General features: G+C 44.3%; 1 protein-coding gene across 1 annotated transcript in view; it reads right to left on the minus strand.

The window, feature by feature from the left end:
* Positions 1-25,957, minus strand: part of LOC124799186 (zinc finger protein 574-like) — a 272,342-nt gene that overhangs the window by 58,300 nt on the left and 188,085 nt on the right. Inside the window, exon 7 of the mRNA XM_047262722.1 lies at positions 1,385-1,799. Within this exon, the coding sequence (XP_047118678.1) occupies positions 1,385-1,799 (415 nt within the window). The remainder of the gene's footprint in view (positions 1-1,384; positions 1,800-25,957) is intronic.

Consider the following 25,957-nt stretch of genomic DNA (forward strand, 5'->3'; position numbering starts at 1 on the left):
AATGATTAGCTTTTCAGAGCATTCACACAAGGTTGGTGCCTGTGGCGACACCTGCAACGTGCTGACATGAGGAAAGTTTCCAACCGATTTCTCATACACAAACAGCAGTTGACCGGCGTTGCCTGGTGAAACGTTGTTGTGATGCCTCGTGTAAGGAGGAGAAATGCGTACCATCACGTTTCCGACTTTTATTAAGGTCGGATTGTAGCCTATCGCGATAGCGGTTTATCATATCGTGACATTGCTGCTCGCGTTGGTCGAGATCCAATGACTGTTAGCAGAATATGGAATCGGTGGGTTCAGGAGGGTAATACGGAACACCGTGCTGGATCCCAGCGGCCTCGTATCACTAGCAGTCGAGATGACAGGCATCTTATCCGCATGGATGTAACGGATCGTGCAGCCACGTCTCGATCCCTGAGTCAACAGATGGGGACGTTTGCAAGACAAAAACCATCTGCACGAACAGTTCGACGACATTTGCAGCAACATGGACTATCAGCTCGGAGACCATGGCTGCGGTTACCCTTGACGCTGCATCACAGGCAGGAGCGCCTGCGATGGTGTACTCGACGACGAACCTGGGTGCACGAATGGCAAAACGTCATTTTTTCGGATGAATCCAGGTTCTGTTTACAGCATCAAGATGGTCGCATCCGTGTTTGGCGACATCGCGGTGAACGCACATTGGAAGCGTATATTCGTCATCGCAATACTGGCGTATCACCCGGCGTGATGGTATGGTGTGCCATTGGTTACACGTCTCGGTCACCTGTTGTTCGCATTGACGGCACTTTGAACAGTGGACGTTACATTCAGATGTGTTACGACCCGTGGCTCTACCCTTCATTCGATCCCTACGAAACCCTACATTTCAGCAGGATAATGGACGACCGCATGTTGCAGGTCCTGTACGGGTTTTTCTGGATACAGAAAATGCATGACTGCTGCCCTGGCCAGCACATTCTACGGATCTCTCAGCAACTGAAAACGTCTGGTCAATGGTGGCCGAGCAACTGGCTCGTCAAAATACGCCAGTCACTACTCTTGATGAACTGTGGTATCGTGTTGAAGCTGCATGGGCAGCTGTACCTGTACACGCCATCCAAGGTCTGTTTGGCTCAATGTCCAGGCGTATCAAGGGCGTTATTACGCCAGAGGTGGTTTTCCGGGTACTGATTTCTCAGGATCTATGCACCGAAATTGCGTGAAAATGTAATCACACGTCAGTTCGAGTATAATATATTTGTCCAATGAATACCCGTTTATCATCTGTATTTCTTCTTGGTGTAGCATTTTTAATGGCCAGTAGTGTAGATTGCTCCAGCGATGGACAAACACGTGTGCCTCACGGCCTGGTGGGTGGGCTGGAGCGGCTGCCTACCTGTGAGGACTATGGCGGGTCTCTCTGGTGTCGGCCTGCGCTGCGCCGGCGGCAGGCGGTCGTTCTCCTGGTGCCACCGCTTGAGGCACTGCGCCTCGTGGATGTGCAGCGACGCCTGCGTGAAGCCGCGCCCGCACAGGTAGCAGAGCAGCATGCGCGGCCCGCGCGGGCGGTGCTCCGGGGAGGCGGCGCCGGAGGCGGAGGCCGGCGACGTGGGGGCGGGCGACGCGGCGCCGGAGGCGGCGACGGTGGCGGGGGCGGCGGCGCGGTCCTGGCGCTGCGCGCACTGCGCCTCGTGGATGCGCAGCGACGCGCTGCCGAAGAGCCGGCCGCACCAGCGGCAGGCGTGGCCCACGCGCGCCATGGCGGCGGCCGCCGCCGCCGAGAACGGCTCCCCCATCCCCTTCGCCTCCTCCTGCGGCAACACAGCACGCCACAAATTACCCTGTCTGCCGTGTATGTACAGACTGACGACTATCGAACCACATGTAATGAAATCGTGGCAACTTCTGAACGGTTTCCGTTAGGACGTTCAAACTGCACGGTTGGTGGCGTGGCACGATAAGAATTACACTGAAGCGCCAAATAAACTGGTACAGGCATGCGTATTTAGATACAGAGATATGTAAATAGGCAGAATACGCCGCTGCGGTCGCCAACTCCTATGCAGGGTGGTCCATTGATAGCAACCGGGCCAAATATCTCACGAAATAAGCATCAAACGAGAAAACTACAAACAACGACACTCGTCTATCTTGAAGAGGGAAACCAGATGCCGCTATGGTTGGCCCGCTAGATGGGACTGTTATAGGTCAAACGGATCTACACGAATATGTAATAAAAATGGGGGTTCCTATTTTAAAAAACGCAGTTGATATCCGTTTGACCAATGGCAGCGCCATATAGCGGGCCAACCATACCGCCATCTCGTTTCCCCCTTCAAGCTAGACAAGTTTCGTTCTTTGTAGTTTTTTCGTTTGACGCTTATTTCATGAGATATTTGGCCCGGTCACGATCAATGGACCACCCTGTATAGTACAACAAGTGTCTGGCGCAGGTGTTAGATCGGTTACTCCTGCTACAACGGTAGGTTACCAAGATTCAAGTGAGTCTGAACGTGGTGTTATAGTCGGAGCACGAGCAATGGGACACAGCATCCCCGAGGTACCGAGGCAATGTGGATATTTCCCGTACGAGTGTGCCGCGAATATCAGGAATCTAGTAAAACATCAGATCTCCGACATCGCTGGGACCGGAAAAGGATCCTACCAGAATGGGAGCAACCACAGCTGAATAGAATCTTTCAACGAGACAGAAATGCAACCCTTCCGCAAATTGCTGCAGATTTCAATGCGGAGCCATCAACACTTCTCAGCGTGCGAACCATTCAACGAAACATCATCGATATGGGCTTTCAGAACTGAAGGCCCACTCGTATATCCTAGATGACTGCATGGCACGAAGCTTTACGCCTCGCCTGGGCCCGTCAACAACGACATTGGACTGTTGATGACTGGAAACATATTGACTGGTCGGACGAGTCTCGTTTCAGATTGTTATTGAATGCATTGACGTGTACGTGTATGGATACAACCTCATGAATCCATGGACCCTGCATGTCAGCAGGAGACTGTTCAAGCTGGTGGAGGCTCTGTAATGATGTTGGGCATGTGGAGTTGGAGTGATATGGGACTCCTGATAGATCTAGATATGACTCTTACTGGTGACACGTACGTAAGCATCCTGTCTGATCACCTGCATCCATTCATGTCCATTGTGCATTCCGAAGGACTTTCGCAATTCCAGCAGGACAATGCGACATCCCACACGTCCAGAATTGCTACAGAGTGGCTCGAGGAACACTTTTCAGAGTTTAAACACTTCCGCTGGCAATCAAACTTCCCAGACATTAACACTATTGAGCACATGAGGGATGCTTTGCAACGTGCTGTTCAGGAGAGCTCTCCACCCCCTCGTACTCTTACGGATTTGAGGACGGCCCTGCATGGTGTCTATTCCCTGCAGCATTACTCCAGACATTAGTCGAGTCCATGCCACGTCGTGTTGCTGCACTTCTGCGTTCTCGCTGGACCCTACACGATATTAGGCAGGAGCCGGCCCCGAAGGCCGAGCGGTCCTAGGCGCTTCAATCCGGAACCGCGATGCTGCTACGGTCGCAGGTTCGAATCCTGCCTCGGGCATGGATGTGTGTGATGTCCTTAGGTTAGTTTGGTTTAAGTAGTTATAAGTCTAGGGGACTGATGACCTCAGATGTTAACTCCCATAGTGCTCAGAGCCATTTGAACCATATTAAGCAGGTGTGACAATTTCTTGGGCTCTTGAGTGTAGTATGCGCATGCATGATTTGGTTTAGCGTCGAAGCCCATTTTCATTTGGATGGGTTCGTCAATAAGCAAAATTGGCGCATTTGGGGGACTGAGAATCCGCATTTCGCTATTGAGAAGTCACTTCACCCTTAACGGGTGACTGTCTGGTGTGCAGTATCCAGTCACGGAATAATCAGTGCGATATTCCTTGATGGCATGGTGAGTACGAACGGTACATGAAGGTTTTGGAAGACGATTTCATATCCATTATCCAAAAGGACTCTTTTTTGACAAAATGTGGTTGTTTGAAGACGAAGCTCGACCCCGTCGAAGCAGGAGAGTGTTTGATGTCCTGGAGGAGTACTTCAGGGACCGCATTCTGGCTCTAGTGTACCCAGAGGCCACTGGCAAGGCCCTCGACTAGACGCCATATTCTCCGGATCTAAACACATAAGCCTCGTTTTTGTGGGGCTCTATTAAAGACAAGGTGTAGAGCAATCACCGCAAAACCATTACCAAGCTGGAAACAGCATTTCAGGAGGTCGTCGACAGCATCGATGTCCCGACACTTCAGCAGCGGGTCATGCAGAATTTCGCTATTCGTCTGCGCTACATCATCGCCAATGATGGCAGGCATATCGAACATGTCATAACCTAAATCCGAATATCTGTAATGACGTTTACATGTTGAATAAAGTGTGTAGTTTGGAACTAATTTAGATTTTATCATATAGTTCAATAATTGTCGCCCTGTATGTTGCTGTTGTGTCTTCATTTCGAACACTGGTTTGATGCAGCTCTCCATGCTACTCTATCCCGTACGAGCCTCTTTATCTCTGAATAGCAACTGCAACCTACGTCTTTCTGAATCTGCTTACTGTATTCATCTCTTGGTCTCCCCCTACGGTTTTTGTACTCCACACTTCCTTCAAATACTGACTTGGTGATGCTTCGACGTCTCAAAATGTGTCCTATCGACATACCCGTTTTTTTGGTCAAGTTGTGCCACAAGTCTTTTGTCTCCCCAATTTGGTTCAGTACCTCCTCATTGTTTACATTATCTACCTACCTCATCTTCAACATTCTTCTGTAGCAACAAAGTTCAAAACCTTATGTTGTCTTCTTGTCCAAACTGTTCATCGTCCATATTTCACTTCCATACATGGCTACACTCCAGACAAATGCCTTCAGAAAAGACTTCCTAACACGTAAATTTATGTTCGATGTTAACAGACTTCTCCTCTTCAGAAATGGTTTTCTTGCCATTGCCCATCTACATTTTATATCCTCTCCATTTCGGCCATCATCAATTCTTTTGCTGCCCAAACAGCCTTCTACTTAAAATGTCTCGTTTTCTAATCTGGTACCCTTAGCATCACCAGATTTAATTCTACTACATACCATTATTCTTTTTTTGCTTTTGTTGATGTTAATCTTATATCCTCTTTTCAAAACACTGCCCATTCCGTTCAACTGCTCTTACAAATCCTTCGGTGCCTCTGAGAGAATTACAATGTCAATGTGCATACATCATTATAATGAATACAGCCCCACTGGAACTTCTGCTCAAGTAATGAAATGTGCGATACCATCTAAATTTTACTCACACTTCAGTTGATTTTATTATATAAATTATTTATTTCTGATATCATTTAAATTTTACCCAGACTTGAGTTAATTTTAAAGCGTAAATTAATTATTTTTTATCTATGAAAGCTAATAATGTTCCCTAACTGTCCAAAATTTTCCGTAAATGTGAAGGTTGTTTCCAAACGGTACCAAGTCCAAAAAATTCAAAAAATGAGTTAGAGATGACAGCCCCTACCTAATAACTTGTTGGATCTAACAAGTAAATATTTCCTTGCAAAAAGTACCAAATCTCGTATATAGAGGTCGTCAAATCCAGCATCGGATCTTTCATAGCAGATGTACCAAATCCTCCTGCACTGATCCATCTTTCCAGTCAATTCAAAAACCATTCTGTGAAGCAATTAATATGAAGCATATTCGATTGTTATGTGACAGTTGTGCATCTGAAAACCAAAATTATTGTATTTTGTTACTGTTCTGTGTGATTGCATGACAATACGGATTTCAGATTGAGTGGTTCTTTTCTGTGTATTGTCATTCATACATGCGTGCAGACAGGTCTTTTGGAATTGTAGAAAAGTAACTCTGGAAGCTTGAAACTGTAATGCTCCCAGAGGAATATGACAGTGTATCTGAGACAGTAGAAACACTTCACTCCGTGAATTCTGATTTTTTTCTGCGTCACTTGGTAAGTCCTCAGTCAAATATCATTTCCAAAGTAAAAAACTTTCAAAATTAGTGAAACTAAACGTGTCACTATTCATCGCATATGTGCAGTGGTTCATCTGCCCGCTGCATATGCAATGACGCCAGTGTGCAAACACAAAATGATCAGAAGTGGGGTAAGGTATTATCGTATTTTGTCTCAAGTAAAAGATGTACCAAATAGTAGTCATGTACAACAGCCAAAGAAAAATTATTTGGTACCCCTACTTTCTGCAGAGGGATATGAATTGAACCAAATCCCTTTCTACAAAATTGTGGTAGAGGATAATGATGTAAAATTACTTAATGAGGATGGAGACAATGATAACATACACATGCATTAGGATGACTGATATTTCCAACCAAATATCGATAGTACCAGGAAATTTAATTTCTGTATGTATAATCATTATTAATATACTATCTCTTCACAATTTAAACAAAATAACTCAGTAAGACTTTAACTACATCCTATTCTAGAAGGTCCAGTGGAGAATCAATATATGATAAGCTATGTTCTAAGTAAGACAAAGATAGATTATGTTTTAAATGTTTGATTGACAAACATGTACGCTAAAGTCATATGCATTGAGTGTGACAAAATACATTAGTATTCAGTGTTATTTGCTCATCACGTATAATTTGTACACTTTTAAAATAATTTTTACGACAAAAAGTACGAAATCCAAAATCAAATTACTAATAACTGTACAATAATAACGAAGAATACCTTAAACTTTTCTTAAAGGAACATCAGTGAGTCCCAGACAAACAGTATATGAACTTTGCCTTGCACATACGAGAACTTTTATGGCTATGGGGAATTTTCCTGCTATAATGGAAAATTTGCTCACTTGGATTTGGTACCTTTTGGAAACGAGCTTCACAAATATATTTTTCTACTTTTATTTCGATTTGTTGTCATGCATATATCTTACACAATCAAAACTAGTAGTCGCAGTTTTAAAAATATATGATCTCAAAAGAAGTCTATGTTAGATACAATAATTTGTATTTTTCAGTGTTAACTTCAAACAAAATATCTGTCTCTATTTATAATTTCATTAATTTTACTTTCTATAATGAAATAGATATCATAAAATAACAGGAAGCTTCTGTATTTAATGTTCTCAAAATTTGTAATCTTTGTTATTACCCATTAGACCTATAATCCGTCACGTAAAAAAATTATTTTCAGAAAATAATAAATTTGGCAAAAGTGACAAGCACTTTTGATAATGAAAGCCATCTTAACGTGAAACTGATTTATTTCCTGTGCTAGAGGGTTCTGTAATCTGGGCCTATAACATACATGCAATTTTTTGGGACCAAGCGCGTCAGACTGGGATTATCATTTTTAAGAGTTTAATTCATGTTGCTGTCACCTTATGATCGGACGCTTTTCCGATGAAAGTCTTTGGACTATATGAAATGAAATGAAATGTCGTGTGACGAGTGCCTCCCATTGGGTAGACCGTTCGCCTGGTGCAAGTCTTTCGATTTGACGCCACTTCGGCGACCTGCGCGTCGATGGGGATGAAATGATGATGATTAGGACAGCACAACACCCAGTCCCTGAGCGGAGAAAATCTCTGATCCAGCCGGGAATCGAACCCGGGACCTTAGGAGTGACATTCCGTCACGCTGACCACTCAGCTACCGGGGCCGTACTTTGGACTGTATGAACAAGGTATATTTTCAATGTGTTTCTTTGGAAGAGTTTATGCAGTATTTGCGGAAATACCAGTTTTAAGTGAGAAGATAAAAATTAACACCCAGGACCTTCTTTTATAGAATATTACGCAGCAGAAGACACCCAGAGACTGAATCCATCTTGAAAAGAAAAGTACCAACTATTGTACTGAATGTTCACAAACTCTAGGGATTGATCGATGAGAGGATACGGAAAAAAGGTCTGTTGAACTTATGTCCGGAAATGCATGGTTTCCATGCTAGAGGCCATTTATTCAGTCATACACTGTTACAGAGACAGCGGTCTAATACGCTCTGTAAGATGCAGCCACAGTTATATTATGTGTTGAAAATGGTTTCCATGTGCCTCAACGCATGCGTGTACGCGCCACAGCATGTTCTGTCTCACACGTTCACATCGGCCAAGCTGCATCCGAACAGTGCCAAAGGCAGCACGAATACGCTGCTCCAGCCATCTGCAATGGGCTCTGCATACTTTTGATATGGTCCCATAACCAGAAATCGCACGCGTTGAGATCCGGTGAACAAGCAGGCCATGCAACTGGACCCCATCGTCCGATACGACTGAAATGCGTCCGGACGTTGAAGGCGAAGTGGGCTGGAGAACCATCATGTAGCAGCCACGTAACACTTCGAATCGTCAGTGGCACTTCTTCCAGCAAAGGAGAGGCAAAGTCACCTGCAAGAAACGTCGACAGTTCCGGCCTGTTAGGCGACGTGGAAGGAAAACTGGTCCCAAAATACGGTCGCCAATTATCCCGGCCACCATACCATGGGGGTTCTGCATACACAGACGACTATTATGAAAGCTGAAGATGCCACTCTGCATAAAGGTGGCCTCATCTGTGAATAGGATGGATGACACAAATCCAGGAACTGTGGTTGCCTGGTGAAGAAACCAGTGACAAAACTGCTCCCGATGTGGAAATTCTGTCCTACTAAGCCCTGTACACGCTGTAATGATAAGGATAGTAACAATGTTGCTCACAGTCGTCTGGCTTACCCTGTACTGGTGGGCCAACTACCTGGTACTGACACGGCGGTCACTTTCCACAATGTTAATCACATTTTCCTCGAAGTGTGGCGTCCCAACATTTCGGGTACGTCTTTCATGATATCCTGCTTCCTGAAACGACCCTGTCTTAGACAAACGGCATAACACTGTTGCTGTGTTTGTTGTCGGCGGGGATAGGTCCCCTGATAGAACGTTGCTGCCCTCCGCCCGTTGCCTTTCGGTAACTGAACACCATGTCGGCAGGCTCTCGACTCTCGATTCGAACACGGAACCATTGAGTTGAACGCTGTATCACATCCACTTCAAGGTGAGTCAGCAAGAGAAATGAATCGGACAAGACATTACCAATTACTAGGGCAGGAGAGGGCACTAGGGTATAACGTATAAGGAATAGTACCACCCTTTAGGAGGAAACCATGCATACTGTAACTGCGACTACATGGTACAGTACGTATTAGACCGCAGTCTCTGCAACAAAGTATGACTGAATAAATGGCCGCCGCGTTGAGTGGCCACGCGGTTTGAGGCGCCCTGTAGCAGATTGCGCGGCCCGTCCCGCCGGAGGTTCGAGTCCTCCCTCGGGGAGGCTGTGTGTGTTGTTCTTAGCATCAGTTAGTCACGTCGATGACCTCAGCAGTTTGGTCCCTTAGAAATTCACACACATCTGAACACTTGAAAAAATGGTCTCTAGCGTAGAAACCATGTACTCGTATTTTCGGACACAAGTTCATTACATCTTTCTTGTTCGGTATCCTCTTGTCGATGAATCCCTAGAGTTTGTACACGGTGGAGAAAATCACCCTGTATAACGTTCCTTCACTATAGGTATGGAGCATACTCAAATAAATGCAAGGTTAAATAGGTTGTACCTCGGTGTTTGGCCGAACACAAATCTCTAACACTTTCCTAATATTATGTAGAGTTATACATATATGCTCACGAATCGGCTATCGGCTTCTTAAGCCATCGTATTTAATAAATTTCGAAATTTATTCGCTGACTGCGAATTCCTGGATGTCAGCTGTTTAGGTATTGATCTACTACCCAATAGCGACATATGAAAATTCGTGCCAAACCGGAACTCGAACCCGGAATCGGGAACGGCGATTGCGAATAAGGATGGGCTATACACGTAGGCGATGAATTTGGTGGATTAAGAGAGTGTGACTTGTGGATGTTTGCGGCGGTCCAGCGAGTGTGCACGGATAGCTCATGTGGTTAAGGTGACCTTCGCTTAGAGCGCGGAGTGCGGATTCAAGTCGCGGTCTGCCACAAATTTTCATGCCACTATTTGTTTAGTTTAGTTTTAGTTTTAGTTATGTCATGTTCCGTAGATCATTTTCCCGATTATTTTATCGATATGATGTGGAACAGGTCAGATTATAAGATATATATACACACATGAAAAGTGCTAATATTAATATTACTGAAATTTTTAGTTCTACACATGTAACTACATTTAGAGGTACAGTCTTTTTTTTCACCATTTCTGAAACAGAAACTCGTCCATGGAGTAGAAGGAGCTGTCCAAAAGAAATGATTTTAAGCTAGATTTAAAACTTGATCTGCAACCTGCCAGACACTTAATGTTGTTGGGCAAATGATCAAAGATTTTTGTTGCTGAATAATGTACTTCTTTTTGAGCAAATGACAGCTTCAATAACGGATAGGAAAGGTCCTTTTTCCCTCTAGTGTTGTACGTATGAACATCACTGTTCTTCTCTTTTGTGCACTCAATACTTTATATCTAAGTGGTGAGTTACCCCAGAAAACTATTCCATAAGACATTATTGAGTGGAAAAATTCAAAGCACGTTAGGAGGCCCCCCCCATTAACCATGGACCTTGCTGTTGGTGGGGAGACTTGCGTGCCTCAGCGATACAGATAGCCGTACCGTAGGTGCAACCACAACGGAGGGGTATCTGTTGAGAGGCCAGACAAACGTGTGTTCCTTTTCACTAGTTGCAGGGGCAAAAGTCTGGATGATTGACTTATCTGGCCCTGTGACACTAACCAAAACGGCCTTGAAGTTTTGGTACTGCGAACGGCTGAAAGCAAGGGGAAACTACAGCCGTAATTTTTCCCGAGGGCATGCAGCTTTACTGAGTCGTAGAGGGAGACCAAGAGATGAATACAATAAGCAGATTCAGAAGGATGTAGGCTGCAGTAGGTACTGGGAGATGAAGAGGCTTGCACAGGATAGAGTAGCATGGAGGGCTGCATCAAACCTGTCTCAGGACTGAAGACCACAACAACAACAACAATGTTAGGAGGCTGATCTGTTTATTACTAAGACTAGCGATTATACGAAGAGCGAAAGAAGCGGAACTTAGTTGTTTGATAAACTCAGTAATATGCTTCTTCCAGTTCAAGTTTTCATCAATGTGAACACCCAAAGATTTGGAGAAATCTACCCTGTTAACTGTTCATATGCTACAGCAATTGTCGGTATGACTATTCGGTGTACAGAACTGGATATAGTGAGTTTTTTTTTTTTTCAAAATTAAGGGAGAGTCCATTTTCTGAGAACCACTTAATAATTCTGTGAAAGACATTCTTAACAATATCTTCAGCTTATTTTTCTGGATTTATTATAATACTCGTAACATCTGCAAAAAGTACTAGTTGCGCTTGCTGAACGTTAAGTGGGAGGTCATTCACATGAATAAGGAACAGCAGAGGACCTAAAATTGAACCCTGAGGGACTCCCTTTGTGATAACTCCACATTCACTAGAATTTACCACCCTCCGAACATTATTTGTGCTATTCAGCACAACTTTGGTAGGAGGTCTATACCTGATACAGCTGATGTCAACAAACTCGCATTCCGCGAATAAACTTCGAAATTATTTCATACATCTATGGGTTGTCAACATTGTCTGTTGTTCCACACATATATGTAAGCATTTATTAAGTTCTATTCATTAAGTACAAGGTTTATATCAAGTCAGCTTTAATTTTATTTCTTGTTACTACTGCAAAAATGCGAAATCTTGATCCAAATTTTTCAAACATATGCCATCTTTTTTGTGTATCGTGAACGTACAGTTAAGGAAGAAATCTGACTGACGTGCTAGTTTTAGACAGATGATTTTAGACAAAACTAGACCAGATGTATGAATGAATCAGGTCCAATACCAGTGTCACACATATTTAATCAATCTTGAAACAGAGGAGAGGCAAACTGATAGTGTAGCAATGACTGTATCTCGAGGATATTATCACTATTGGAGACCCGAAACTGTACTGAACTGTTCACAATAATTTTCTTTGTTTATTTTCTGTAAAATGCCTTCAAGTAACGTAAGAATTCCAATGGTTTAAGTACATTCGTCGCGCCATGAGATATCTGAATTATTTCTGTTTCTTCGTCAGTGTGAGTGCTATAAGCGGCTGTTGTTGAATCAGAACTTTTATGACCTGACCACGAATCTAGAAACAGAAGGGATTTGTTCCCACAAAACGGAAGGAATACATGACGCATGAAAAATGTAACGTTGTTATTTCCCCTTTTTCCCAATTGGCTTCAGTTGGCGTAATCTATCTAGCAAGCATCAGAAAATTCACAGTATTTCCCGTCCGTCACCTGTGACGCGAGATTGAATGCACAGAATAGTTTTTGAAACTCGAACGAGTGAGAAAAATTTGTTTCGAAATACTTACCAGAACAAGAAAGAGCCCAAAAGAATGAAGATTAGATTTCTTCTTGACAGAACCTTGAAGCAGCGTTCCTGTTCAGTTAACGCTGAGGCGGTAACAAGACGGCCGTGCATAACCCAGTCACGTGCACGAGGCTCGCCGTAACAGCAGTAAGCGAGGTGCAAGGCTACCCGTCTCTTAACTGAAGGCCCCGAATGAGGAAATGCCCGTTCAAGTTTTTTAAGTGAACTTCCAGTTCCTGTTGGTAACTGGAATTTACAGGGTGTTTCAAAAATGACCGGTATATTTGAAACGGCAATAAAAACTAAACGAGCAGCGATAGAAATACCCCGTTTGTTGCAATATGCTTGGGACAACAGTACATTCTTCCCCCATGAACCATGGACCTTGCCGTTGGTGGGGAGGCTTGCGTGCCTCAGGGATACAGATGGCCGTACTGTAGGTGCAACCACAACGGAGGGGTATCTGTTGAGAGGCCAGACAAACATGTGGTTCCTGAAGAGGGGCAGCAGCCTTTTCAGTAGTTGCAGGGGCAACAGTCTGGATGATTGACTGATCTGGCCTTGTAACATTAACCAAAACGGCCTTGCTGTGCTGGTACTGCGAACGGCTGAAAGCAAGGGGAAACTACAGCCGTAATTTTTCCCGAGGACATGCAGCTTTACTGTATGATTAAATGATGATGGCGTCCTCTTGGGTAAAATATTCCGGAGGTAAAATAGTCCCCCATTCGGATCTCCGGGCGGGGACTACTCAAGAGGATGTCGTTATCAGGAGAAAGAAAACTGGCATTCTACGGATCGGAGCGTGGAATGTCAGATCCCTTAATCGGGCAGGTAGGTTAGAAAATTTAAAAAGGGAAATGGATAGGTTAAAGTTAGATATAGTGGGAATTAGTGAAGTTCGGTGGCAGGAGGAGCAAGACTTTTGGTCAGGTGATTACAGGGTTATAAATACAAAATCAAATAGGGGTAATGCAGGAGTAGGTTTAATAATGAATAAAAAAATAGGAGTGCGGGTTACCTACTACAAACAGCATAGTGAACGCATTATTATGGCCAAGATAGACACAAAGCCCATGCCTACTACAGTAGTACAAGTTTATATGCCAACTAGCTCTGCAGATGATGAAGAAATTGATGAAATGTATGACGAGATAAAAGAAATTATTCAGGTAGTGAAGGGAGACGAAAATTTAATAGTCATGGGTGACTGGAATTCGTCAGTAGGAAAAGGGAGAGAAGGAAATATAGTAGGTGAATATGGATTGGGGGGAAGAAATGAAAGAGGAAGCCGCCTTGTAGAATTTTGCACAGAGCATAACTTAATCATAGCTAACACTTGGTTCAAGAATCATAAAAGAAGGTTGTATACCTGGAAGAATCCTGGAGATACTAATAGGTATCAGATAGATTATATAATGGTAAGACAGAGATTTAGGAACCAGGTTTTAAATTGTAAGACATTTCCAGGGGCAGATGTGGATTCTGACCACAATCTATTGGTTATGAACTGCAGATTGAAACTGAAGAAACTGCAAAAAGGTGGGAATTTAAGGAGATGGGACCTGGATAAACTGAAAGAACCAGAGGTTGTAGAGTGTTTCAGGGAGAGCATAAGGGAACAATTGACAGGAATGGGGGAAAGAAATACAGTAGAAGAAGAATGGGTAGCTCTGAGGGATGAAGTAGTGAAGGCAGCAGAGGATCAAGTAGGTAAAAAGACGAGGGCTAATAGAAATCCTTGGGTAACAGAAGAAATATTGAATTTAATTGATGAAAGGAGAAAATATAAAAATGCAGTAAATGAAGCAGGTAAAAGGGAATACAAACGTCTCAAAAATGAGATCGACAGAAAGTGCAAAATGGCTAAGCAGGGATGGCTAGAGGACAAATGTAAGGATGTAGAGGATTGTCTCACTAGGGGTAAGATAGATACTGCCTACAGGAAAATTAAAGAGACCTTTGGAGAGAAGAGAACCACTTGTATGAATATCAAGAGCTCAGATGGCAACCCAGTTCTAAGCAAAGAAGGGAAGGCAGAAAGGTGGAAGGAGTATATAGAGGGTTTATACAAGGGCGATGTACTTGAGGACAGTATTATGGAAATGGAAGAGGATGTAGATGAAGATGAAATGGGAGATAAGATACTGCGTGAAGAGTTTGACAGAGCACTGAAAGACCTGAGTCGAAACAAGGCCCCGGGAGTAGACAACATTCCATTAGAACTACTGATGGCCTTGGGAGAGCCAGTCATGACAAAACTCTACCATCTGGTGAGCAAGATGTATGAGACAGGCGAAATACCCACAGACTTCAAGAAGAATATAATAATTCCAATACCAAAGAAAGCAGGTGTTGACAGATGTGAAAATTACCGAACTATCAGTTTAATAAGTCACAGCTGCAAAATACTAACGCGAATTCTTTACAGACGAATGGAAAAACTGGTAGAAGCGGACCTCGGGGAAGATCAATTTGGATTCCGTAGAAATGTTGGAACACGTGAGGCAATACTAACCTTACGACTTATCTTAGAAGAAAGATTAAGAAAAGGCAAACCTACGTTTCTAGCATTTGTAGACTTAGAGAAAGCTTTTGACAACGTTAACTGGAATACTCTCTTTCAAATTCTGAAGGTGGCAGGGGTAAAATACAGGGAGCGAAAGGCTATTTACAATTTGTACAGAAACCAGATGGCAGTTATAAGAGTCGAGGGGCATGAAAGGGAAGCAGTGGTTGGGAAGGGAGTGAGACAGGGTTGTAGCCTCTCCCCGATGTTATTCAATCTGTATATTGAGCAAGCAGTAAAGGAAACAAAAGAAAAATTCGGAGTAGGTATTAAAATTCATGGAGAAGAAGTAAAAACTTTGAGGTTCGCCGATGACATTGTAATTCTGTCAGAGACAGCAAAGGACTTGGAAGAGCAGTTGAACGGAATGGACAGTGTCTTGAAAGGAGGATATAAGATGAACATCAACAAAAGCAAAACGAGGATAATGGAATGTAGTCAAATTAAATCAGGTGATGCTGAGGGGATTAGATTTGGAAATGAGACACTTAAAGTGGTAAAGGAGTTTTGCTATTTAGGGAGTAAAATAACTGATGATGGTCGAAGTAGAGAGGATATAAAATGTAGACTGGCAATGGCAAGGAAATCGTTTCTGAAGAAGAGAAATTTGTTAACATCAAGTATAGATTTAAGTGTCAGGAAGTCGTTTCTGAAAGTATTTGTATGGAGTGTAGCCATGTATGGAAGTGAAACATGGACGATAACCAGTTTGGACAAGAAGAGAATAGAAGCTTTCGAAATGTGGTGCTACAGAAGAATGCTGAAGATAAGGTGGGTAGATCACGTAACTAATGAGGAGGTATTGAACAGGATTGGGGAGAAGAGAAGTTTGTGGCACAACTTGACTAGAAGAAGGGATCGGTTGGTAGGACATGTTTTGAGGCATCAAGGGATCACAAATTTAGCATTGGAGGGCAGTGTGGAGGGTAAAAATCGTAGAGGGAGACCAAGAGATCAGTACACTAAGCAGATTCAGAAGGATGTAGGTTGCAGTAGGTACTGGGAGATGAAGAAGCTTGCACAGGATAGAGTAGCATGGAGAGCTGCATCAAACCAGTCTCAGGACTGAAGACCACAACAACAACAACAACAGTACATTTTCAGGCAGACAAACTTTCGAAATTACAGTAGTTACAATTTTCAACAACAGATGGCGCTGCGGTCTGGGAAACTCTATAGTACGATATTTTCCACATATCCACCATGCGTAGCAATAATATGGCGTAGTCTCTGAATGAAATTACCCGAAACCTTTGACAACGTTTCTGGCGGAATGGCTTCACATGCAGATGAGATGTACTGCTTCAGCTGTTCAATTGTTTCTGAATTCTGGCGGTACACCTGGACTTTCAAGTGTCCCCACAGAAAGAAGTCACAGGGGTTCATGTCTGGCGAATAGGGAGGCCAATCCACACGCCGCCTCCTGTATGTTTCGGATAGCCCAAAGCAATCACACGATCATCGAAATATTCATTCAGGAAATTAAAGACGTCGGCCGTGCGATGTGGCCAGGCACCATCTTGCATAAACCATGAGGTGTTCGCAGTGTTGCCTAAGGCAGTTTGTACTGCCACAAATTCACGAAGAATGTCCAGATAGCGTGATGCAGTAATCGTTTCGGATCTGAAAAATGGGCCAATGATTCCTTTGGAAGAAATGGCGGCCCAGACCAGTACTTTTTGAGGATGCAGGGACGATGGGACTGCAACATGGGGCTTTTCGGTTCTCCATATGCGCCAGTTCTGTTTTTTGACGAAGCCGTCCAGGTAAAAATAAGCTTCGTCAGTAAACCAAATGCTGCCCACATGCATATCGCCGTCATCAATCCTGTGCACTATATCGTTAGCGAATGTCTCTCGTGCAGCAATGGTAGCGGCGCTGAGGGGTTGCCGCGTTTGAATTTTGTATGGATAGAGGTGTAAACTCTGGCGCATGAGACGATACGTGGACGTTGGCGTCATTTGGACCGCAGCTGCAACACAGCGAACGGAAACCCGAGGCCGCTGTTGGATCACCTGCTGCACTAGCTGCGTGTTGCCCTCTGTGGTTGCCGTACGCGGTCGCCCTACCTTTCCAGCACGTTCATCCGTCACGCTTCCAGTCCGTTGAAATTTTTCAAACAGATCCTTTATTGTATCGCTTTTCGGTCCTTTGGTTACATTAAACCTCCGTTGAAAACTTCGTCTTGTTGCAACAACACTGTGTTCTAGGCGGTGGAATTCCAACACCAGAAAAATCCTCTGTTCTAAGGAATAAACCATGTTGTCTACAGCACACTTGCACGTTGTGAACAGCACACGCTTACAGCAGAAAGACGACGTACAGAATGGCGCACTCACAGACTGCGTTGTCTTCTATATCTTTCACATCACTTGCAGCGCCATCTGTTGTTGAAAATTGTAACTACTGTAATTTCGAAAGTTTGTCTGCCTGAAAACGTACTGTTGTCCCAAGCATATTGCAACAAACGGTGTATTTCTATCGCTGCTCGTTTAGTTTTTATTGCCGTTTCAAATATACCGGTCATTTTTGAAACACCCTGTAGCATGTGGATGTCAACTGACGTTAACTACTCGTCTTGCAAATATCATGGTACGTTGCGACACAAGTCTGACATTTCATTGCGAGTCTCGGGTATTCGATGAGACTTGAACTACCATTTAGTTCAGTGGTAGTCAAGGATTTTTACCTAACGCTTCTTTTGTGTCTGTGTTAGTAGTAAAATTTTCTAACCTCCCAATGGTTTCTCACCATTGTATTATTATGTAGTATTCTGCGTAGTGGCAGGTCCATGTCTTCATAGGGAGAATTTCTGACGCTAATGTTCCCTATCTTCAGTTTCTTCCTGTAGTCTGCTGTATCTCCTTCCGTCTTCCGCGTCATCCAGATATTGAATTCTCCTTCTTCGTCGTCCTGTAGTTCCTTTAATCTTCCCTTCAATGACGTCGTGTATGAGCCCCTCATGTCTGTGTCAGATCCAGTTAGCCTTCCTCAGAACAACTGTATTCAGAATTGTTTTCTTCTCTCTTATTCTTCTCAGTAAATCATCGTTGCTCACCCGATCTGTCCAACTGATCTTCTCTATTCTTCTCCAGCACGAAATTTCAAAACTTTCCACGTATTTTTTTCTCAATTTTCCTCATAGTCCACGTCTCTGCTCCGTACAGTGCATTGCTCCACATGTGGTACTTCACTAGTTTCTTCCTTAATTCCAAGCTTAGCTTGCTGATCAGCAGAGTCCTCTTCATATTGAATGCAGCTTGGATCATGGCAATTCTTGCTCGAATTTAATTTGTGCAGTGGGTACCCACTGTCAGTAAGATTCCCTAAGTACTGCGCTGCATCACATTCTCCGGTTCTCGATTGTCGCAGTTACCCTCAAATGTTTCTCCTGTTTTCATAACCGCATCGCTTTCGATTTCTCGTTTCTTATTTCCATGCCAAGTTTCATTTCGCTTTAGGTGATATATAAAGTAGGCAACTAACTTTACATTATAAAATATATAAAAGCAGAGTTACAGCACGTTAAAGCATATAATAACGCACTAATGTCCACAACTAAAGCAAAAAACCACTGTTTCCCCATGTTGTGTCTAAATCACGGTATCATCATACAAAATGTCAACAGATGTCCGTACAATCGTGTTCTTCACGGAAGATGGCATTCCGGTCAATGGAAAACCACGTCAGCGATGACGTCAGGGCACCTATCTCAAACGGGGTAGTCTTTGCCGGGTAATCCCATATCCACAATTGCTGTGTACACAATCACAGACGGTGCAGTATAGCACAAAGAAGACGCCTACCTGACTCTCTGTGATGGAGGACCATAAGAAGAATGGAAGCAGGACAGTCGCAAACTCATGTAGTTCAATGGCTTAATGTGAATCGTTCTGTTGTTTCTCGGATTTGGCGACAATTTATAGAGACCGAAGCCGTATCCCGGAGACCAGGGCAGGGCCGACCATGAGTGACATCAGAAGGAGAGGACTGTTATTTGGCCGCAAGGACACGACGGTACCGCCTTAGTATTGCACGGCAACTGACATCTGACCTCGCAGCATCCACTGGTCGTGTTGTATAGAGACAAACGGCAGCATACAGAGGCTTTATTGTCGGAGACCTTCTGTACGTGTACCTCTGATGCGACTTCACAGGAGGAAACGTCTAGAGTGGAGCCGTCAACATGCCACTTGGACGGTCGAACAGTGGGCCACTTTTCTTTTCGCAGATAAGTCCCGATTTGGTCTGGAGAGTGATTCTCGATGCATCGCATCAGGAGTGAACGTGGAACACGATTTCGGAATCCAAACACTGTTAAACGGTCTAATATCAAGGACGATCCTTGATGGTGTGGGCAGGGATTATGTTAACCACTCAGACAGCTGTTCATCAGATTATACGGGTAAATCGGCAAGGTCTAACTGGTGTCAAGTATCGTGGCGAGATCTTGGGACCTCCTGCGCGACTGTTGCGAGGTGATGTGGGCCCAGACTTCGTACTGATGGACGATAATGCTCGACCTCAGAGCACAGGTGGTTGATGTTTTCCTGGAAACGGAAGATATTGCATGCATGGCGTGGCCTGCTCGCTCTCCTGAGTGAAATCTTATAGAGAATGTCTGGGATGCACTAGGGAAACGGGTTGCATCGCGTCAGCGTTCACCAGCCGCCCTCCAAGACTTGCGAGCAGCTCTGGAGGCAGAATGGGCCTTATTGCCTCAACATGACATTGATGGCGTTATTCACAGCATTTTCCGTCGTTGTCAGACCTGTATTGGTGCCAGAGGTGGTCACATCCAACAGTGAGCACATTAACCAGTTGTCGGAATGTGTGTGAGCAAATCCGTTGCAATTCCTTACGTTCTGTGTTCTTTACATTGTTTCTACATTACTATCACCTGTTTACACTGTTTTGTGACAAAATAAAAGCAACCTTGCAAAATTTCATTTTGTTGCTTTAATTTTGGACACCAGTGTAATTACTTCCCAAACATTTCACGTGAAAATCTTATGAAAATGTTTCTAAAATTCCTTGTAGCGTCCACAATCAAAAGTTCGAACGCCCACTAGTAGGTGGTAGAGACAAGATTCACTACCATTTTAGTTACTGCCTAGAAAGATACGTTACTCGCATGTTTTGCTCCCCGCCATCCAGTTCTACACAACGGAAGCCACCTGGTGGTGTGTGACGGAGGGTACTTTTGGTACCCGCTTCCCTGTTCCACTCGTGAATGGCGCGTGGGAAGAATGATTGGCGGTAAGCCGCTGTATTAACTCTAATTGCTCGGAATTAACACATTGACTATTCCCGGGAATTGCGCTCTCGAAATTTCATTAGTGAACTTCTCAGTAATGCACACCACCTGTCTTGTAGTGTCTGCCACTGGAGTTTGTCGATCATCTATCACCTCTACAATGCTCCCGCGCCGACTGAACAATCCTGTGACGAAACGCCGCTCTTCGTTGGATCTTTCTCTCTACCTGGTAAGGATCCTATGTTGTTGAAGAATACTCAAGAATCGGTCGAACAAGCGTCTTGCTGTCATTTCCTTCGTGGCTGAGTTACATTTGCTTAAGATTCTTCCTACGAATCTCAGTCTGGCACCTGCTTTTGCTACTACTTGTTTTATGTGGCCATTCCACTTAAGGTCGTTCCACACCGTTGCTCGTATACATTTTACGGTAGCTACTGTTTGCAACAGTTTATGTCACCAGTAGTGTAATTGGGAGCCAGTGTGTTCTTCTCACATATGTGTACAGTATGTTACATTTATTTATTTTAAGGGTCAACTGCAGCACACATTAGTCCTCTGCAGGCCCTTCTGCAAGTCGTTACAGTCTTCTGGCATTGCTACCTTCATGTAGACAACTGCATCATCTGCGAATAACCTTAAAGAGCTCCCGACGCATTCTACTAGATCATTTATACAAATTCTAAACAGTAGCGGTCCTGTTATACTTCTGTGTGGTCCTCCTGAAATTACCTTTACATCTGTCGATTTTATTCCGTTAAGGGCAACGTGTTCAGTTCTTTCTGGAAGAAAGTCTTGAATCCAGCCACAAATCTGGTAAGCTCGATTTTTTCCCCATTAGGCGAAAGTGCGGGCCGGTGTGGCATGCTTTCCTCCTGAAGTCAAGGAACTCGGCACCAACCTAACAGCCGTTGTCTGCAACGCTGTGGATCTCATGGACGAACAGAGCGAGCAAGAGTTTAGCAGGGTCTCTGTTTTGCGGAATCCATAAGCATTTTAATAGAAGAGACAGGCGGACTCCAAAATAGCCACAAAACGTAAGCATAAAATACGCTCCATAACGCTGCGGCAGATCGGATTCAGCGGTATAGACCTACAAACATGTGCACCCGTGCTGTGACCCTTCTCAAAAACAACAATGACCTGCGCTTCTTTGCAGTTGCCACGTACCCACCGTTGCTCCAGCGTTCTACGACAAACTGCTGCCAGAATGGGATCAAGTTCTTTGGTATTATCTCTGTAGAGTCTTACAGGTATCTCACCCGGTCCACAGAGCTTCCCATCCGTACGCCACTGTACTTCCTGTTCTACTCCGCGATCACGTATCTCAAAATCTGCCATTTCGTGTCCGTCTCTGGCGGAGTCGTGAGTTTGTATTCGTAATCGTCCCATTCCTTCTTTCCGGGAGCTACGGTTTCCGTCGTGCGGCAAATCGGCTTTTCCACAGCGCAGACTGGGGCAATGCAGCAGGAAGTGTTGGGACCGCAGCTACTAGTGCTGTCCCGGCATCGCGTGTCGCCCCCTTTATTTTTTACTACATCAGGGGCCGGCCGCAGCACGGCACAACTGCCGTGTCTACCCGTTGTGTCCTATGTGTGTCCTGGCCATTAAATTTTGAATTATTTTCATACAGTAGCGAGTTCACTTCTCACAACTTCAAGTGTTACCATTAGTGTCAGTAGGGCCATGGTGAATGTAGAAGAGAAATTTTTTTTCACAGCAAACATATCAGTCAAATGGCGCATTCACGAGCACTGATATACCCACAACTTGGTAGTTTGATAAGAAAAGTATTTGAATTTGATGGCCACACCAGCAACGAATAACGATTTGTTTGTAATTGGGTATGTGTCTCGACAGTACTGAATACACACTGTACAAAATTTAGCCGTTACTTTCGCAGCCGTAAACGTGAGCTACAGAACTCACCGACAGCACGCAGCCTCCCTAGGTGACAAAAGGTTCCGAAACTTGGATTTTTGGGCGCAAACGGTTACGAGCGCCCGGCAATACAGCTAGCTTCTCCCCATACGTCCTTCTTTAATCACTGTCATAACGGGCCTGCGAGTTGAGTGGTTTGCGGTTGATGTGTCACATCAAGCTCTCCTCACTATGCACCCACAAGAAGAAAGTTTCGTCCAAACAATGAAGGATTTTTGTTTCAGCATCGTTGTTTCGACAGCTGTTTCCTTGACACTGCTGGGTAGTCATTTCAGGAAAGATAAAAACTGTTTCGGGACGCGCTGACTGCCAAAGTGGTGGTCGTTCTATGACTACGGTCAGTTCCACAAGAAAGTGTACACCATAATTTTAAATGTAACGTCCACAGCGACATCTCTGGTAGTGGTCTCGGATCCGTAATCAATGCGCTTCTGCAAAGTGTATAGACAAACAGAGTGTGAGAGCTGAATGTTTTGTTCTGTCGGTTGCAGTTTAAAACGTGCAAAAAATCTGAAGCGTCACCAGGCTTTGTTCCATATAAGTCATCTATGGGCATAAAAGCTATCACATCGAGATGCTGATAAAATTCTCAGAAAGTCAAAGACATTCGTTGCGAAGCGTGTAAAACAATATTTGGAGGTTGGAAACGTGGATGATTTACCGGAGAGAGGGCTAAGGTGGCAAGCTATAAACGATAATGGCGGCAATTGGATTAACTATTAGGTAATTCTGCAATTAGTAATAAGACCGGGCCAAATATCTCACGAAATAAGCATCAAACGAAAAAACTACAAAGAACGAAAATCGTCTAGCTTGAAGGGGGAAACCAGATGGCGCTATGGTTGGCTTGCCAAATGACGCTGCCATAGGTCAAACGGATACCAACTGCGTTTTTTAAAATAGGAACCCCCATTTTTATTACATAATTGTGTAGTACGTAAAGAATATGAATGTTTTAGTTGGACCACTTTTTTCGCTTTGTGATAGATGGCGCTGTAATAGTCACAAACGTATAACTACGTGGTATCACGTTACATTCCGCCAGTGCGCACGGTATTTGCTTCGTGATACATTACCCGTGTTAAAATGGACAGTTTACCAATTGCGGAAAAGGTCGATATCGTGTTGATGTATGGCTATTGTTATCAAAATGCCCAACAGGCGTGTGCTATGTATGCTGCTCGGTATCCTGGACGACATCATCCAAGTGTCTGGACCGTTCGACGGATAGTTCCGTTATTTAAGGAAACAGAAAGTGTTCGGCCACATGTGAAACGTCAACCACGACTTGCAACAAGTGATGATGCCCAAGCAGGTGTTTTAGCTGCTGTCGCGGCTGATCCGCACATCAGTAGCACACAAATTGCGCGAGAATCGGGAATCTCAAAAACGTCGGTGTTGAGAATGCTTCATCAACATCGATTGCACCCGTACCATATTTCTATGCACCAGGAATTGCATGGCGACGACATTGAACGTCGTGTTCAGTTCTGCCACTTGGGCACAAGAGAAATTACGGGACGATGACAGATTGTTTACACACGTTCTATTTAGTGACGAAGCGTGATTCACCAGCAGCGGTAACGTAAACCGGCATAATATGCACTATTGGGCAACGGAAAATCCACGATGGCTGCGACAAGTGAAACATCAGCAACCTTGATGGGTTAATGTAAGGTGCGGCATTATGGGAGGAAGGATAATTGGCCCTCATTTTATTGATGGCAATCTAAATGGTGCAATGTATGTTGATTTCCTACGTAATGTTCTACCGATGTTACTACAAGATCTTTCACTGCCTGACAGAATGGCGATGTACTTCCAACATGATGGATGTCCGGCACGTAGCTCTCGTGCGGTTGAAGCGGTAATGAATAGCGTATTTCATGACAGGTGGACTGGTCGTAGAAGCACCATACCATGGCCCGCACGTTCACCGGATCTGACGTCCCCGTATTTCTTTCTGTGAGGAAAGTTGAAGGATATTTGCCATCGTGATCCACCGACAACGCCTCAAAACATGCGTCAGCGAATTGTCAATTACGGAAGGCGAACTACTCGCTGTTGAGAGGAATGTGGTTACACGTATTGCCGAATGCATTGAGGTTGACGGACATCATTTTGAGCATTTATTGCATTAATGTGGTATTTACAGGTAATCACGCTGTAACAACACGAGTTGTCAGAAGTGGTAGGTTCACAAAGGTACATGTATCACAGTGGAACAACCGAAATAAAATGTTCAAACGTACCTACGTTCTGTATTTTAGTTTAAAAAACCTACCTGTTACCAACTGTTCGTCTGAAATTGTGAGCCATATGTTTGTGACTATTACAGCGCCATCTGTCACAAAGCGAAAAAAGTGGTCCAACTAAAACATTCATATTTCTTTACGTACTATACGAATTTGTAATAAAAAATGGGGGTTCCTATTAAAAAAAAAACGCAGTTGATATCTGTTTGCCTATGGCAGCGCCATCTACCGGGCCAACCATAGCGCCATCTGGTTTCCCCCTTCAAGCTAGACAAGTTTCGTTCTTTGTAGTATTTTTGTTCGACGCTTATTTCGTGAGATATTTGGCCCGGTCACGATCAATGGACCACCCTGTATTTAACATAGTGTGTTTTATTTCATACAGATAATGGCGTACACTTTCTTGTGGAACTGACTGTAAATAGACCGTGTTGCTAGGGGATCTTCGCCAGCTATAGGATTCGCAGACGTAAATGCAAAGCACTTCGAGAAAACCTTCAGGAAATCGTTATCAGTAACGGCAGGTAGGAAACGGAAATGGAATGTTATCTCCAAAGGAATGGGAAGAAGAGAAAGACACCCTGTGGTTGGCGTTCACGTCACACGCTAGGTAGCGCGGTGCGAACATCACCAGGTCCTTACACTACATTCCAGTCAAAACCAGATTCCACCATACATTCTACGTACGTTAAGGAGAGAAAGACTACAGTTAAAGAGGTCTAGAATTCGGAGTAATTCACGCCCTGAAGGGGAGAGGGGGGCGAAAACCAGTACATCGGCAGAACTTAGCGATGTACACTGTCTGATCAAAAACATCCTGACACCCCTGTGTAATGTGGAACTGACCACTGGATGTGACGAGAGGCAGACCCGCCAATATAAAAGCGGGCAAGAGGTGTTGTCTTGTCAGTGGAGAAGCAGTAATAGCAAAATGCATCGGTCAGGAGAGGTCAGTGACTCCGTACGTGGACTGGTCGTTCGATGTCATCCACCATGAGCCAATCAGCGCTTCTAAAGCCGACTCCTGATGATGTGGCAGTGAAGTGGAACCGCGAAGGAACGACCGCAGCTAAACCAACAGCACGCACACATCACGACTGTCGCACGGGGACCATCCAGTGCTGCTGATGGTGAATGCACAAAGTTTATGGTGACTGCACAAAGTGGCAACAAATCACCAGAAGGATTCACTCGTCAGTGTTAAGGTGCTAAGGTGCTACCGACAGACCAGTTACCACAAATTGACAGCGTCTGTGGCGTAAAAAGGAAAAGCGTACAATGGTTGAACACCTCTTCATAAGTGACAGTTTCCCGTACTCAGTGATAACCGACGCCCATGGACAGTGGATGGCAGGAAATGAGTGATTTGGCGTGATGAATCGCGCTGTATCCTATGGGAATCTGATGGATGGGTTTGAGCTTGGCGAACGTCCGGCGGACATTACTCGCCATCGTGTGTAGTGCCACCAGTGAAATATACAGGATATGGTGTTATGGTACGAGGGTGCTTTTTGTGTTTAGGGTGTGGTCTTCTTATTGCG

The sequence above is a fragment of the Schistocerca piceifrons genome, chromosome 5 (genome assembly GCF_021461385.2).
Source record: "Schistocerca piceifrons isolate TAMUIC-IGC-003096 chromosome 5, iqSchPice1.1, whole genome shotgun sequence".
NCBI lineage: Eukaryota > Metazoa > Arthropoda > Insecta > Orthoptera > Acrididae > Schistocerca > Schistocerca piceifrons.